The 17189-nt window shown below is 42.1% G+C and overlaps 1 protein-coding gene across 1 annotated transcript in view; it reads left to right on the forward strand.

Moving 5' to 3' along the window:
- adcy2b (adenylate cyclase 2b (brain)) overlaps positions 1–16907 on the forward strand; it is an 82480-nt gene extending 65573 nt beyond the window's left edge. The window contains exons 16-25 of the mRNA XM_015955655.3: positions 1756–1896; positions 4076–4204; positions 4379–4563; positions 8097–8181; positions 9810–9968; positions 11208–11354; positions 11538–11645; positions 14956–15070; positions 15145–15269; positions 15998–16907. Coding sequence (XP_015811141.3) covers positions 1756–1896; positions 4076–4204; positions 4379–4563; positions 8097–8181; positions 9810–9968; positions 11208–11354; positions 11538–11645; positions 14956–15070; positions 15145–15269; positions 15998–16150 — 1347 coding nt within the window. The 3' untranslated portion in view covers positions 16151–16907. The remainder of the gene's footprint in view (positions 1–1755; positions 1897–4075; positions 4205–4378; positions 4564–8096; positions 8182–9809; positions 9969–11207; positions 11355–11537; positions 11646–14955; positions 15071–15144; positions 15270–15997) is intronic.
- Positions 16908–17189: the final 282 nt, after the last annotated feature.

A 17189-nucleotide genomic window follows, 5' to 3' on the forward strand; every position in this document is an offset into this window, starting at 1 on the left:
ATGAACGACTGGACTCAAGGGCAGAGAAGCTACAGAGGAGGAAACTAATTAAATTAAATTAAATGACAGATATGACAGGAAAAAAGTTACAAAACAAAGCAAGGGCACGAAGTACGATACAGGAAAAACAAAAAACTAGAGCAAAACGAGGATCTGACAGAGAAGACGCTGAGAGCAAGTAAGGGTTGTACAATTTTTCAGGTTTTTATCCCAGTTCTGATTTTGACTAAATCATCACAGATTTTTTTTGTCACGTTTATGCTCTTGTTTTGCCTTTTGTTATAAATAGAAGACATTCCCTAAAGGCTGAGCTCGTGAGTCTTGATCTGATGTCAGAGGAAGCCAAGATGGCAGAATATCCTGGTGAAGAGAAAATATGCCCTCGTTTTTAAGCATCCTTGCTACGTTTCTTATTCACTTAGTGCTTTTATTTTGATAAACTCCACTGCAGCGATCACAGGTGGTGTTAACATTTAAGTAGCTGCAGTACAGGTGTGCAAAAGGTCTTGAACAATGATGGTCACACCTTTTAGACCAAGTTAACTGAGAAATAACACTCTGACTATCACATGCAGGCTGGACGTGAACATAGTTTTCTACCCCTATTTACTGCATTGGCCTCTGATTGAAAATAGACAGGAAGACGCTCGGTTCTGAAAAGCCCGATAGATCTACATCACACTGTCACTTACCTTCATGGACTCACCCATCTTGGCTCACCACTGGGAATGCGCTTGTTTTAGCGTCCAGCAACTCTAGCATTAGCAACTCCACATCATGGAAGAACTCCTCCAGGCTTGTGTTATTTGTGGAGATAAAACATCAGCGTTGCAGAGCGAATCGAGTCAGTGGCTGAGTCGAGTTGCTGTTAGCCAATCGGACGAGAAATGTCCAAATATCAGGAAATAAGTCCTGTCGTCTGAAAATAGGGAGCCCAGGTCTCCTCCCCTTGCAGTCGGCTCACGTGTCCCCGGAAAAATGAAGAAATGAATTCAAGTCAACGGGGCTGAAAGAGCTATGTTCTAATCCACTTTGCCTTAAGCCCTGGGTTGCACATATGTTGTACTGAGATTTAAATGGAAACAAATGATGTGTGTTGTATGTATGTTTTGACCATACTTGCCATGTACTTTGAAATTTATCAGCTTGTAAAAATTTGTAATTAGCACAACTACAAACCAGACATCACTGGGGGGACGGTGGCACAGGAGTTAAGTGCTCGCCCTGGAATCGGAAGGTTGCAGGGTCAAGCCCCACTCAGTCTATCGCGGTCGTTGTGTCCTTGATGACGTCACTTTCGTGATGCATATTTGTAGTCATGGATTTAAAATAACATTTCCCCCCGTTGGAAATTCACGGCCATCAGATGTGAAATCCATGACACATAAGTGGAATTACAAAATAGAGTTTTTAGCCCCGTCCGGGGTCCGGAAGTAGATGGGCGTTACTTAGGCTCCCCGTACTTTGTCCTCCGGCTACCATCTACGTTCTCAAACGGGTGCACCGGAGATCTTTTCTCCAGAGAACGACTCACCAGGCATGCATTCCTACTAGAGACCACTGCAAATGTATTAAAAATATCAAGAAAGTTGACCTTTAAATGATATTAAATTCACTTTTCAATGTCAGCGATGATTCTAAATATTTCCTTTTCACATTCTGCTTCCGTACATTTTATGATTTAGTTAAAATGATGTGCTGTCTCTGTGTCCACAACCCTTCTTATTCCCATCTCTTGTGCCTTTGCATCCGCAGCATGGAGGGAAAGGTTCTTTCTGCCCTCTCCCATGGTTCCCCACTTCCTCTCGCATCATTGTCACCAACAACCCTTGGCTACGACTGGTCCTCACCATGACAACCACCGCTCTCATACTGGTGATGGCTGTGTTCAACATGGTGAGACTTTTGCTAAAGTGTCTTTTGCAGATCATCGCAGAAATCGCGAGTCTGTTTGTCCAACCAGCAGCTGCAGTGGATCTTATTTCATGATTTACAGAATGTTTGTTTTTATTTCAACCCCAAACAATCCTGCTCTGTAGGTAATTAAATGTTAGTGCTACAGTTTTAACAAGAACAAGTGAGCTTTGGGTGGAGCGCTGTAACAGAACAATGCAGCGCTGCTTTCAGTTCACACCATGATTTTATTTTATTTATTTATTTTTTCATTCTTTTGCGGGCATAGTAGAGCGTTGATATTTCTAACTGTAAAGAAGATAAAACTTCATATTTTTAGGGTTTTAAGAGGAAACTTGGAAAAGATTAAAGGACTTAATGCATTACGTCTGAAACAAAAGTGTTTCTGCAAAGATTCGGCAGAGTCTTTTATTTTCTAAACCTAAACGTTTCACCTCAAGTTCCAGTACTCCATCTGCAATCCCTTAGAAGGAACTCTCGGCACTTAATAAATAATCACTATTATGTTTCAAAAACACAGACTGCTGAAGATAGCTTCCTAAACAGCCTCTGTTCAGAGAAACAGAGTTGGTTTTCCACATGACTGATGAGCTAACGGCTAGGCTGAGCTTCGGTGTCCAACATTTCATAGCAGCACATGCTGTGGTGTTTTATTAATATATTATGTGGTTGTTTACATGGAATTTTACGGTTATTTACAAATATACAACAGCTGCTGTATCCAAGGGTCATTTCCTGCTGGATTCATTTAGAATCACATTTGTTTATTTTCATTTAACAGCATGCTAAAGACACTGGAGAATAAGTGGGTCAGCTTAAACCAAACACACAACCAAAAGTTAGATTTAATCACCTTAAAACTATTTAAAAATGCTCTCGGGGTCAGAGATGAAGAGGCTGCTCCTCAGCCTTGATGTCTGCTTTGAGGCTGTTCAACTATCTGCAAGGAAGGAGAGTGAAGTACTTTTTCTCTTGGTACCTACGTAGCGTGGTTTTGGGACCTTTCTATTAGTAACAGGTTCATGGTTGCTGCCTCTTGTTTGGTACCTTCTTCAACGTGGTTCTAAGTGTACAGAGTCGGGCCAAAAACGCAACGTCGGAGACTGTCGGCCCTGATTGGCTAGGGGGTGGAGCCTGGTCGCTCCAGAGCTTTCCACCTTGCTGCCGGCAGCCTTTTGCACGTCTCTTATTTTCAGAAACTGACAAGTAGCCACCACCTAAACAGGATGTGGAATATCACTACCAAGTCCACCATTGTTGCATTGTGTTTTTGTGTCACAGACAGGTCACCTCATGCTCGTTCTCTGTGTCTGGTTGACACCTCACTGTGACAAGTCCACCCACTCGAGCAGTTTTCCAGTTGTACTGGAAAAAACACCTGAACTGTGTAGAGCAGGGCTGAGCTGAGCTGAGTAATGAAAACCTCCCAAAAGTCCTCTAGAGAAGAAACTCCCTACAGCATCTCCTTCAAATCCTCAGAGCAGTTCCCTGACTAGTTTGAGATAGCTCAGACCTCCACATGTGGCCCATGTAAGGGCAAAGGTCAAGAGCAGGTCCAAGTATTCAACACCAAACTCCACTGTGACATTTGTCAGATTACAGCCATTTTCAGATGACGGCAACATTTGGGTCCTGGCTGCGCTGGACTAGCCATCACCTCTTCAGTCTGATAGGACGTCAACTCTATTTATCCAAGCTGAGGCTGTTCGGGAAGCGGCCTACAGCAGGTACAACTGCGACAGGCGAGATGTAGATGTAAAACGGCTGGACATGAATCAGTGAAGCAGGATTTTAAGAGAAAATAACATGATGGGTACAGATGATCTGGCACGTTGTCAGGTGAGTAAAAATAGAACCCAAATGACACATGATGATTATAATCAGCACGGCTGCATTTAGAAACCACACGTTCTCCTCATGTTCGTCACATCTAAGGGTGTCGAACTCTACGAAAGCTGCAGATTATAATGGTTATCCTCTCAAGATAAAACTCTTAACAATGATTTTTTAAATCAGGGTAACATTTGAATGGAGCCTCTTTTATGAGGTGAACACCTTAGAATAACGACACGAAGCGATTCCTCCCGGGCTTTCTGAAGCGCCGCCACGCTCGGCTCGGTTGCCACGTTAAACCCCTCATCCTGTCTGATTTGTTTGTTAGTTCTTCATGGAGGATTCTGGAGGACCTGGGGACAACATCCTGCCAACTGCTCCCCCTGTGAATCTGACTAACAACAGCCTGTCAGACAGCGGAGGAAAAGAGGGAGATAAAAACAAGTTTTACCTGCCAGTAAGTCACACGCCAACAACGCGGTGCCGCAGAGAAGATCCCACGTTGTGGTCAATCACATAATAACAGTTAATAATATCCGATTTGATTGTTACTCTCAAAATTACAAATATGGTCAGAGTTTAGGACAGTGTCGAAGTTTACTGAAGATCACTGTTTGCTCACCCCCTTCAGTACTTTATCTACTGCTGCATTCTGGGCCTGGTCTCCTGCTCCGTGTTCCTGAGGATTAACTACGAGCTGAAGATGGTGGTAATGCTGGTTGCCGTGGTGATCTACAACATCATCATCCTCCAGACTAATGCCTCCCTTCTGGATGGGTTTAGCAAAGCCATGTACTCTACTGATACACTGGATCGGTAAGAGCACGCTAAAACAATTAGAGCCTCCTAAATATCTCAAGATCTGCAGAAAGTCCTCCGTCCTCTCTCCGACCTTGTAGCCCGCTCACACACGTTGATCCCAGCTTATGACAATATCTAATGAGACTGCGTTTGAGAGGAACTGATGTGGAGTTGGCAGCATCCCATATGACTGTCAGTCAAGTGTAACCGCTGGAAAAGAGGGAGATGAGTGGCAGAAGGAGATAATGCGGGTTGTGGTGATGGAGATGAATTTCTGCGTTTGACTGACAACCGCTGGGGGGAAGAGAAAAAAATCCCATCTTGCCAAAAGTTTTCATCGCACCAAGAGAAACTTGTGGAAAAAAAAAACATTCCTCTCACTTGGGTGCTTCTCACTTTGCTTTATTAGCGGCAGGATTGTGCTGCTTTCTCAGACTAAATAAGAATAGTTTAAAGGTGTTAAATGAATAGGAAATACACCAAGGATGCTTAATGAAACAGTCCGCTTCTTTGACAAATTACATGTCAAAGGATATTTTTACTTACAGCTTCACTGCCGTAAATCCTTAGCACAAAAAATGTGTCAGCCAGGATAATTCAATTCAAGTTCAATTCAATTCAAGTTTATTTATAAAGCGCCAAATCATGACAAGAGTCGTCTCAAGGCACTTCACATAATAAACATTCCAATTCAGGTCAGTTCATTAAGCCAATCAGAAATAATGTTTCCTATATAAGGAACCCAGCAAATAGCATCATGTCACTGACTAGTGTCAGTCACTATACAGCAATCCTCATACCAAGCAAGCATGCAGCGACAGTGGAGAGGAAAACTCCCTTTTAACAGGAAGAAACCTCCAGAGAATCCTGGCTCAGTATAAGCAGCCATCCTCCACGACTCACTGGGGATCGAGAAGACAGAGCACACACACACACACACACACACACACACACACACACACACACACACACACACACACACACACACACACACACACACACACACACACACACACACACACACACACACACACACACACACACACACACACACATTATTACAAATGATCCAAGAAGCTTGTTCACTGCTGCTTAACTTTACCAAGCCTCCATTTATACTTGATTTTAATTGTATTTATTTTAATGATGTTTACATCTTTTTAGCTGGGCTACTTGGCATTTATCAGATATGTGTTAATGTCTGCAAGAAACCTTCCAAGAAAAAAATTGTTTATTAATAGTTGTAATGTTTGGTAAATTTGTTCTTGGAGAGAGATTTACGTTTGTTCCCACAGATTAAAATCCAGCTGATCTTTTCAAAGCAGCAAGGAGATTATCACACCGAAGGCCACAGTTTTTGGTTAAAATGAAACCGACTGGAAATAGGATTGATTTTATTGTTGATAGTAATGAAAAATAATTAAGGAACAGAGACGGAGTTCCAAATCATTAGCCCATTAGATCAAAACGATGATTTAATTAAAATGTATTTTTGATGAGTCTCACACATGTTGTTCTTTTAGGAACCTTGAATACATTTTGTAGGGATAACTTTGTTAATATTATTTCTGTGCAGATGTTATAAACCTGAGATAGTTCCTGTTTAATTACATTTCTTCCATCCTTACTGCTGTGGTCAAACGTAGGTTTTTCGGGTTTTTTATATCTTCTGCAAGACCTCAGCAATTTGCCCTGGCAGGCGGTCAGTCAACTTCTGACTGATGGCAGCTCATTCTCCATGGTCGGAGTGTGTCAGAATTTGTGGTTTTTGTTTGGCTGTTTGACTCTTGACTCACAAGTCTTCAATGGTACTAGGGTCTGAGGTGTTTCCTGGACAAGAAAATATCCAGTATTTGGATGTTTTGTTCCCTGAACCCCTCAGTTCTAACTTTAGCTTCATGGCTTGGGGCTCCATTGTTGTTAATCATCAAAGGAGTTCCTCTTGGATGATGTTTAGGCACCATTAGGTGTGTTTCCATTGACAGAACTTCAGGGTAAATTCCGGGAGAGGGAAATTGACAGGAGATTCAATGGCCCGGTCCTCTCAGCTGTTGTGTTTCCATGCAAATTCAGCCCTTTCAGGACTGTGCACTGACGTCAGCATATCACGTTTCTGCAGTGAGTGATGTCACTGATCAGCTCCAGAAACTGTCCACCGTAACATTAGTAACATTAAAATTGCAATTCTGTCAGAGAAAGAGAGCAGCAGCGTAATGTGAAGTGTGTTGTTCAATGACCAGAAAAGGCTGGTTTTTACGGCGCTCGCTGTGAGACAACAAGCTCCGTGAATTAGTTGTAGGGGAATTCTGCCGTGTTTTCCCGAGTTGGGAGTTTAGTAACACTAATGTTAAAGCAGAGCGATGGGGGCTTATTGTCTTTTGCTTCCATTCTGCTCAACAAGCAACTGTTCTAATTTCACTAATGCCGGTTGTTTTGGACGGCGTCTGCTGATGTCATTTCCTACTGAGTTACAACCAGTCAGCGTGAGTTAACCAAAAGTTCCACCCAGCTACTCCACCAGGCCATTTTGAGCTCCTACCACTGATCAGGTACTCTAAAGGTTGCAGAAAATGGCCGGGTGAACTGGAGACACTCGCATGCCAGGAAGTTCCGATAAAGTTAGCCTGAAGTTCCGACAGTGGAAACATGTTTAGTCTATATCTGTGTCTCTGTTCAGAGGCTAAATCATGATCGAGTTCATTCCTTTGGCTGAGAAGCAACCCCACACATAAACGTTTTTTACTGATGGAAAGACAGGTTTGGGGGCACCTAGTGGTAACCTAGTACTAACTAATGGTAACCTTCTTCTAGTGGTAGCACTTTTTCTTGACAGCCACTTTTAACCAGATTCTACAAACAACCAGAAAGGAAACGCTTCAGAGAGGATAGCCCTCAGAAGTCCAATCCCTGGACCTGTAGCAGAACATCAGCGTGTCCCTGGTGTTTTTCTTGGCCATAAGTGGCTTCAGGTCTTCCTCCAGAAGTCTTCTTCCCACTGTGCTCTGATGCACTCACACCTGGACTGGTGGAGCCCAGATGCCGCAGCCAGATTAGCTTTAGGGGGCGGTCCTGGTGCTGCTGGACTTTAACTGGGTGTCCTGAAGACTTATTTGCAAACATAGGGAATCCTTTCATTTTCATGCAAAAACTGGACAGTAATTATGAATCTTCTGATGGCTTTTCAGAACATTCTGGAGTTTATGAACACTGACGTCACACAAAGTGAGGCAACAAAATTTGCGTAAATAACTTTTTCATCCTCAAAAATTTTTGGCTACATTTGTTTGATACAAACATGAAAAGTTATGATTAATTTGAATTTAGGATCAGTAATATGGTATTTTTAAATTTCAAACTGGTGAATAAATTCACCCAGTGCCAGATATATCAAAGTTACTGAGCTTTTCTATAACTTATAGCTCTTTTGCCTCTGGGAGGAAACTTTACAAAGTAAAAAAAACAAACAACTATTGTCAAATAAGTGATTGCTTTAACTAAATCAGGGTTGGGGTAAGTATTTCTGAAGATATGTGCTTCTTTCTCTCCAGACCAGGTGTCCTGAAGGATCTAAAGACCATGGGTTCTGTTTCGTTGTTCATCTTCTTCATCACTCTCCTGGTTTTAGCCAGACAGGTGGGTAGTTTCCTCTTACTGGCCTCCAAGATGAAGGTGACCGAGTCAGAAACTTAATTTCCCTGCAGCCAGAACCATGTTTATAGGTCATTCAGCACTTTGAGATCATCTTCATTTCCAGGAGAGCAGAGAGTACTTCACAAGATTTGTCATGAGAGAGTCTGAAATAACTTTCACTCCTTTAAAGACAGATTAATTCTTCAGATCTCCAGTGATGAAGGATGTGGTTTAGAGCTGGACGTTCGTCTAAACTGTGCTGACACAGATTTTCTATAATGAGTTTTATCTTTTTCTGGGGTACAATCCATCATCCAGCTTAAACAGATGTTCTGGATGGGGAGAAAACCTCCAGAGCTCCCGTAACCAAAACTGGAGCTCCCCTGAGAGCCGCAGTTGGTTCAAACCGCTCTTTGAGTTGTTCTACTTCTGGGAGAGAGGCAAGAACGTTTTGCTTGGTTGTTTAAAAACAGCTGATTTGCTGCAGTCCTATTCAAGGCTAATTAGGTTCCCTCCTACAAACGCTTTTTGGGTTTAAGTTACTGCAGCACAATTCTTCATCAGCTAAAGTCAATTTAATTCTGGGAAGATGTCGGAAGGGTTGCTTCTCGCCGACGCTTTGGAGAGCGCACATCAGCGCCATATGCGATTCGACATGCTGTTAGCTGACCAAAATTGGTATCAAACCTAACGAGGCCTTTCTAAGAAGTTTAGTCAGAGGGAGGAGAAATGAGGTTAAAAGGAAACAAGGCATTCGTAATTCATCCCTCAAGAACAGATGCACAGTGGAGCAAAACTCATTTACAGCCTCGTTAGCTGCTTTGTAAACGGCATTTCAAATGAGCTCCATTTCTTCTGGCCTACTTTCTGCTCTTGCTGACGTAGCTCCCTCCATCTGCGTAGACACAAATGATGCAGATTATCTATCCTAATAAACCAGGAGGCTGTTGTAGTTTGTCTTCCAGCCTGAGGATAACTAAATCTGCACCCATTTTTAATGTCAAGAAAAAGAAATTTAGTGCACATATTCATCATCTAGGCCACTAACCACACATTATACAGGACACACACACACACACACATTTCATCAGCCAACCCACAAGTAGCTTGAAGCGTTCAGATAAAGAAGGGTGCAAGGCCTGAGAGATGAGCAAACACACGACCCCAGGATGACTTGACCTCCGTATATGAGTCCTCCTATTACGTATGTAGATGTATTCAACTCCACCTCGAGCATGAATAACCAAAAAAAAAAAAAAAAGCAAAAGAAGTAGTGGCTATGTTTTATGCTAAACAGCCCTGTCTGTTATTCCTTGAGCAATAACCGTAGCTTCTCACATTGTTTCCCTGTCGTTTTATTGGGACACTAATTTTCTATGAATACCAAGCATCCCTTTTACTTTCAGTCAGTCAGAATGGTCTTCAAATGCAAAAGCTTTGCCTTGTGGTTGCAATTACGGGGAAAGAAATCCAGCAGCCTTTCACTGGGAAGTAAAACGTCTGACAGCTGTGGTTTCATGAGGTCTGCTCTGTTCTCCAGGTCATTCTCATTTCCTTTATTGCTTTTGTTTATAAGTTTCTACTGAAAGCATCCAGACAAAGTCTTCTCCCTCGCTTTTGTCCTGGGGCAGAATGAGTATTACTGTAGGCTGGACTTCCTGTGGAGGGACAAGTTCAAGAGGGAGTGTGAGGAGATCGAAACCATGGAGAACCTGAACCGAGTTCTGCTGGAGAACGTCCTACCAGCTCACGTCGCTGAACACTTCCTGGGACGAAACTGGAAGAATGAGGTGAATGAGGAGAGATTCGACGTTCCTTCCAGGAATGCAAGACATTTGATTACTTTATGTTTCTGCAGGGAAGATGGCTGCTAGTCTTGCTTTTTTCAGAATACCCATTTATTTAATTTTTCAATACTCTCCCTTCTAGTTCTCCGTTCTCAACATGTCAGGAATGTTGGCATCTTTTTATACCCGCAATTCACTGCAAGAACACATGATATTAATGGTAGACCGATATTAGCGATATTATCGATATTATCGATATTTTCGGTCGGAAAACATCAGAAAAAAACAGAAAATAGTATTGGTTTTCAGTTTTCAGTCTTTTAAAAGCACAACGTGTACATACCATACACATGTTATACATCAAACTCTTCAGCTACCTCTCATCTCTCTAAAAATGTCACAATATAATACCTCTAAGGGAACTTTTTTGAGATATTTAAGTTTATTTGGCACAACTTGTGAAGTAGAAATTTGCCCTGTGTAGTAAACGTACAATGTCCTCATAGCACGTAGCTACATGTAGCTAGCCAACTTACAAACAACTAAAACAGAAACAAGAATCTGATCTGAAGATCTTTAAAAATGTTTGATCACCATAGCTTCAATATAAAGAAAAAGAAAAAACACATTACTGACTAATACATACAGGGAGAATGAGATTCAGCTGCTGTTGGAGACAAATTAATTATGGGATTTTTTATTACTAATGTAGATTGAAGTAGTTTTGCACGGATAATGTTTAAAATGTTAGCATGAAAGAAGAAATGCGATGTTAACCTAGCACCTACCTTGCAGATACTGGTATTGGATTATATCGGTATCGGAAATTAAGAGTCAATAATATCAGTATATCGTAAACTGGTAAAAAAGCCAACACTGAGCATCCCTAGTGATATTGTTTCCTTTAAACAGAACTTCCCCCAGACTAGTCACCTAAATTGACATGCACCATGCCATTCTTGCATCAGCCTATTTTTTCTGATTTACTTTCTCTTCCTAAGCGTCACCTCAGTTGTTCTGTTCTTTCTGGAGATGAATGCAGCGTTTTCTCAGCAGCCGAGGCGACCTGAGTTCCCACAGAGATGATTAAAGCTTCCTCCTATTTATTCAAAGACTGCCGGTGTTCAGTGTGAGCCACTTAGATCAGGGATTGTTGAGGCTCGCTGAAACCGCAGGCCATCGCTCTTTATCTTTCTGTGGCTTCTTCGAAGAAACATAGTGATCTTTTTCGTCTGTTATCAGGACCTTTATCATCAATCATACGAGTCGGTGTGTGTGATGTTTGCCTCCATCCCGGACTTCAAAGAGTTTTACACCGAGTCTGATGTCAATAAGGAAGGACTGGAGTGCCTCCGACTTCTCAACGAGATCATAGCAGACTTTGACGAGGTAAACTCCTCTTTTATTGATAATCCTGACTGACAGATCGCCTTTAAAAACAACCCTGAAAACAAGTTCTGCTACTTTCATTAATAAATAAATAAACAACTTGGGGTGATTAAGCTCCCAAAGAGAAGTAGCAGGAAAATAAACAAGTGTTTGATTGACAGCTGCTGCCTTTTTCATCCACAGCTGCTGTCCAAACCGAAGTTCAGCGGAGTGGAGAAGATAAAGACTATCGGCAGCACCTACATGGCTGCAACTGGACTCAATGTGACGCCAGGACCAGAGAGCGGACAGGTAAGCTGTCTCACATATCCACTCCTGTACATGTACACGGAGAACGCCACACTGAGGTGTGTTTGTAATCAGACTTTCGATCTTTTGTGTCTTCATACAAATTCAGCCCTTTCAGGACTTTGCTAAATGTTAGCCTATCGCGACTACCTCCGCAGTGAGTGATGTCACTGATCAGTACTAAAGGCGTCCACAAGCATTAATAACATTGAAAGTTTTAATTAGTCCATTTAACTTAATCAGCAGCGCCTCCAACTTTACAAATGCAGTTTGTTTTGGGCGACGTCTGCTGATGTCATTTCCTGCTGACTTACCCTAACCCTAACCAATCAGCAAAAGTCCCACTCAGCCACACTACCGTGCAATTCCGACTACAACCTCCAGTTCAGGTACTATGTTGGTTCCTGAAATGTCCCAGAAAATAGTCCCTTCAGGCCAGCCCATTGAAATGGAGACACGTCCATCCATCTGTCCATCCATTTTCTTCTGCTTATCTGGAGTCGGGTCGTGGGGGCAGCAGCCTAAGTCGAGGCCCAGACTTCCCTCTCCCCAGCCTCTTGGGCCAGCTCTTCCAGGGGAATCCCAAGGCGTTCCCTGGGCAGGTGAGAGACATAGTCCCTCCAACCAACACTCCAACATGTCCTGGGTCTACCTTTAGGCCTCCTTCCGGTTGGACGTGCCCAGAAAACCTCACCGGGGAGGCGTTCAGGAGGTATCCTAATCAGATGCCCGAGCCACCTTAACTGGCTCCTCTGGATGGAGACACGTACTCGACACAAACATCCAGTAAAATTGCCTTGAAGTTCTGATAGTGGAAACGGGCCTAATGTAAGCCGTGGAGGCCATGGATGTAATGATGGAGCCATTTAAATTGATCCTGGGTGATATTTAGAGGCAGAGAGGTCCAGTTAATGTTGTTCTGTGAGATCTAATCCAAATAGTTACTTTTTAATTAAGCATTTTATTTAGCTTTTTAGTCTAATTTAACAGTAAATTCGACCACAAACCATCACTGACTTTTATTAGAAAACAGACTCGTGAATCATGAATTTTGAGTAAAATAGCAAACTTACCTGAAGAAAATATGACTCAGATTCTTTTTCTTTGAGCTGGTGATATTAAAACTTGTTTAAGCAAAAGAAAAACCATCAACCATACATTCATTTTCTTTACCTGCTTATCCACGCAGGGTCACGAGAGGGTAGGGGCTGGTACCTTTCTCCAGCTGTCTTTGGGAAAACAAACGGGGTGCACCTTGGGCAGGTTACCAGTCCATTGCAGGGCATCACAAAGACACACAGGACAAGCAAACAAGTAGGGGTTAGCGACTACACCACTATCTGCATCTGTATCTGAACTCAGAATGGGCGTGGCATAACCCTGAAGTGGGCGTGGTTTAACATGAAGTGGGTGTGGTTTACATCAATATATTGTTTTAAGTCTGAAATTAATATGGAATGATCAGAAGTTGATATGTGTATTGTTTATTTGAAAACTATTTACAGAGCGGCCTCAGAATTGAGATTAAATATTTTTTATCACAATAGTAAAGAAACTATTACAGAACAAGTGTTACAATAAAATCAGAACATTAATATTTAAGTGCATGGATTAATACATCTGAACTCATGCAGTAGGAACTAGGAAATATGAAATACTAGAACCAGACACAACTCTCTATATATATTTTTTATTTTTATTTGATTAAACAGATTTTTTTCTTAACGTTCTTCACATTTTCCCACACAAAGTTAAACAAAACAATGTTGATTAAGGTGTGTGTGTGTGTGTGTGTGTGTGTGTGTGTGTGTGTGTGTGTGTGTGTGTGTGTGTGTGTGCGTGGATGAGCCGGACGGACTGCGCTCCCGGCCAGCTAGAGAGTTTTGTGTGTAGGGAGGGGCGGGCGCTCTATGTGACTGGCCAATCACAGAGCGTGAAGACAGTCAGTTACCCAATGAGGATTGTCCTTCAGCACGATTACAGATATTTACGAGTTTTACTCGTTTCAGGTTCGTATTCGTCAAAAATGCTTTATCCGTACCGGATACTCGTCTGAAACAAGTCTCCGGCTCATCCCTACACAAACACACACACACACACACACACACCTAAGGAGAACTTAGAGAGACCAATCAACAGTCATGTTTTTGGACTGTGGAAGAAAGCTGGAATACCCAGAGAGAACCCATGCATGAACAGGGAGAACATGCAAACTTCTTGCAGAGAGACCCCAGACGAAGTTTTGAACCCAGGACCTCCTTGCTGCAAGGCAACGGCGCTAACCACTGCGCCACTCAACCATTAGCCAATCCATAAAAAGACCCTTTTTTTTGCCTGACATCTACAATGTTTCACAGATCTTTTCTAAGAAAATAACAAAAAATCTGTTCTTTTGATTGAATTATTGCATGTTTAATGGGTTATCGAGGAGTTGGAAAATGTTTTATTTTTGCCCTTGTGTAGAAAGAGTTGAATCCCTCTGGACATCAGAAAACCTCTGAATGGCTTCATCACAAGATTTAGGACTGATACAGCATTCTAACAGTACACAGGACCAATAACAGAGGGTGCCATTTATTTTTTTATTGTTTCATTTGCTGTACAATTTACCAGTTTGTGGAGTTTCCCCTCTTAATAGTCAACCATGGCCAGTGGCCACACATCAGATTGCTGTAGCATCACAGGACAAAATGCCTTTCAGACACATATAAGCCATAAAATCTGCTACAACATTATCCGTGCATCAGTGACTCTCTGCTACACATCTGAATGTGTAGGCACCGTGAGAAAACCAGAGCCTTGTTCGGGCATGAAGCAGCACGGTGCTTTGTGAAGCCTGATTGCTGGAAGCCTTGCCTAATTGAGTTTTCACACCTCGCATTTAGAAATTGTTGCAGCTGAACCTTGTCAACTTTTTGTTTTGCTACAGCATGAGGTCGGGCAGACAAAGGGCATTTTCACTTTTACCATGTGTTTTTGTGCTGCCAACTTAGAGGGAGACAAAAACAGGCTTCTCATGTGTTGATTTTCTGAGGCCGACATCTCGTGGAGGCTGATTGATCACCTGGAACTCTCTGGGGCTTAACACTGACTCGTGTCAAAATGACTTTGTCAAAAAAGAAAAATTGCAAAACTAATATATGACTACAGTAAAAGTCCTGGTGAGAGATTAAATGTCCACGGACATCAAGTTTAAGATCAATAACACAAAATAAAAATACGGTCAATAAGACTCCTATTTGTTTTATTTGTTACTGACTTTAAGCTCCAAGACAATAACTTGCACCACTCTTCCTCTGTGGGTTTTCTCCAGGAACATGACAGGCAGTACATGCACATAGGCACAATGGTAGAATTTGCCTTTGCTCTGGTTGGGAAGCTAGACGTCATCAACAAACACTCTTTCAATGACTTCCGACTCCGAATTGGTGAGGAAAATCTCTCACTAACTTAATGGTGCACTTTGATCTTTTCAATTGAGGGATTCTTTTTTCTTTGCTAGGAATAAACCATGGGCCGGTGATTGCAGGTGTCATTGGAGCCCAGAAGCCTCAGTATGATATCTGGGGTAACAGTGTTAATGTGGCCAGTAGGATGGAGACCACTGGGGTTCTGGGGAAAATACAGGTAAGATAACATGAAAAGTCCCTGTGCATGTGCAAAGTCATATTTACAGTGGAAACTGTTCTTTGAGCCTCTTTAAAGCAAATTATAATTTGTTAGGGCTCAAATTGTCCCAGGAGCCCCGATAAATAGTGCAATACAACCCCATAATAAAGTCCCATGATGCAAAGACTGGTTTGCCCCACCCACTCAGCCTGAACATGAATATTAAATTAGTTGAGTGCTGATTGGCCGGTGTACCCCAATGGCTCCATGACGCTGCCGAAAGCTAGTAACTCTGTGTACAGTTGTGTACAGTTTTCCAGATAAATTGGTAGGTAAACTATGGATCCATCTGGCATTCTATCAATGTCTGGATATTCCCAGTACATCCTGGAACGTTACATGTGTTCTCCAACATTCTTTGTTCCTCTCGTCAAACACAAACATTAGCAGTAGCTCGGGCTAGCGTTTTTTGGGCTGGTAGCACTACCACCAACAACAATTTTATATTGTTAAAATTGAAGTGGGTTGGGACCTGCTAATTTAAGGAGGTGTCTATGCTAATGACGTTATACCAGCTTTTCCCAGAACGAACCATTTCTCTATCGCCGTTACACCATTACTAATTTGCATAGGGAAAGCCGGTCGAAGATGGTACAGACCTTTTGGTATGTTACATTAGACACACCAAGCTGCCTATTATTCAACCCCTTTAATTGTTAATCTTGTGTTTATTTCCTCCTTTGCAGGTAACAGAGGAGACGAGTTCAATCCTAACTAATCTAGGGTACATGTGTTCATGCCGTGGCATCATCAATGTTAAAGGCAAAGGAGACCTGAAGACTTACTTTGTTCACACGGAGTTAACCAGATCTCTATCACAAGGGACTGTGATGCCTTGAGCGTGCCACACTAACTGAACAAACGGACTTGAAAACACAACATTGCACAAAGTGGCATGTTGTCACGCTCTGAAAGTTAAACCCACTACAAGCAGCCAGCAGTACAATGGACTGACAATTGTCAAGAACCACTTTTTTTCCTAGTGACCCTGCGTAGATCACTGCCAAGGTGCACTACCACAGTCCTTCAATGCTATCCTATTGGTGTTTTTCTCCTCTCAAGTGTAACAAGGACTTCCCTCCAAGGAGTCTCTTCACCGTCTACAGGAGTGCCTGACTAAAGAGAGGTTGGGTAAATTAGTGCAGCTCTCAAGGACTGCAGTCACCTGTTTGTAAAATAGTAGTGGAGTGGAGAGAATTTCTCATGCTGGTGTTGCAGTGCTTCACGGCCTTATACTTGAGCAAACTGAGCTGCCTGTCGAGCAGTTATTTTTATTTATTTCTCTTTTTTTATCTCTGCCAGGATGGCAAGGAGAATATTTCATTCCATTTCAGTCCAAATGGTTGTTACAATAGTTTATTGTCATATAGAACTGTTAATGCAACACATTGCCAGCGCAGTGGGTTAGTGTGCCAAAAACCTGTGATTGTATTTATAGCTTCATAGCTGCATTTGTATCCCACTGCAGCATGTGGAATCAGTCAATCAAGAGGGAATGTTTTCTTTTTACGTTTCATCTGGAGCCAAACCAAGAGCATGGGTGTAAATGTTCATTGTCATCACTTTGTTAATCATTAAACATTTGTATACAAGTTATATTCAGGTGCTTTGAGCTTCTTAAACACGGGTGTGAAGCTTCTGGACAGGCTCAAACACCCAAGACAGCCACTACTCAAGAAATGTAGAGAACTATTACATTTTACTCTTTGGTAACTCTAATTAATACGTGCATCAAAAGGTCACAAGGCATTTTAGTCACATCTACAGTATCTAAAGATTATGTCCACTGCAAACTGGTCAGACGTATTTGATAAATAGTAATTAAAGGCAGTCAGGGAGGCCGGTTTTACTGTATATATTTGGTCCTTTTAGGAGGCA

This window comes from Nothobranchius furzeri, chromosome 11, assembly GCF_043380555.1.
Source record: "Nothobranchius furzeri strain GRZ-AD chromosome 11, NfurGRZ-RIMD1, whole genome shotgun sequence".
NCBI classification, from domain to species: domain Eukaryota; kingdom Metazoa; phylum Chordata; class Actinopteri; order Cyprinodontiformes; family Nothobranchiidae; genus Nothobranchius; species Nothobranchius furzeri.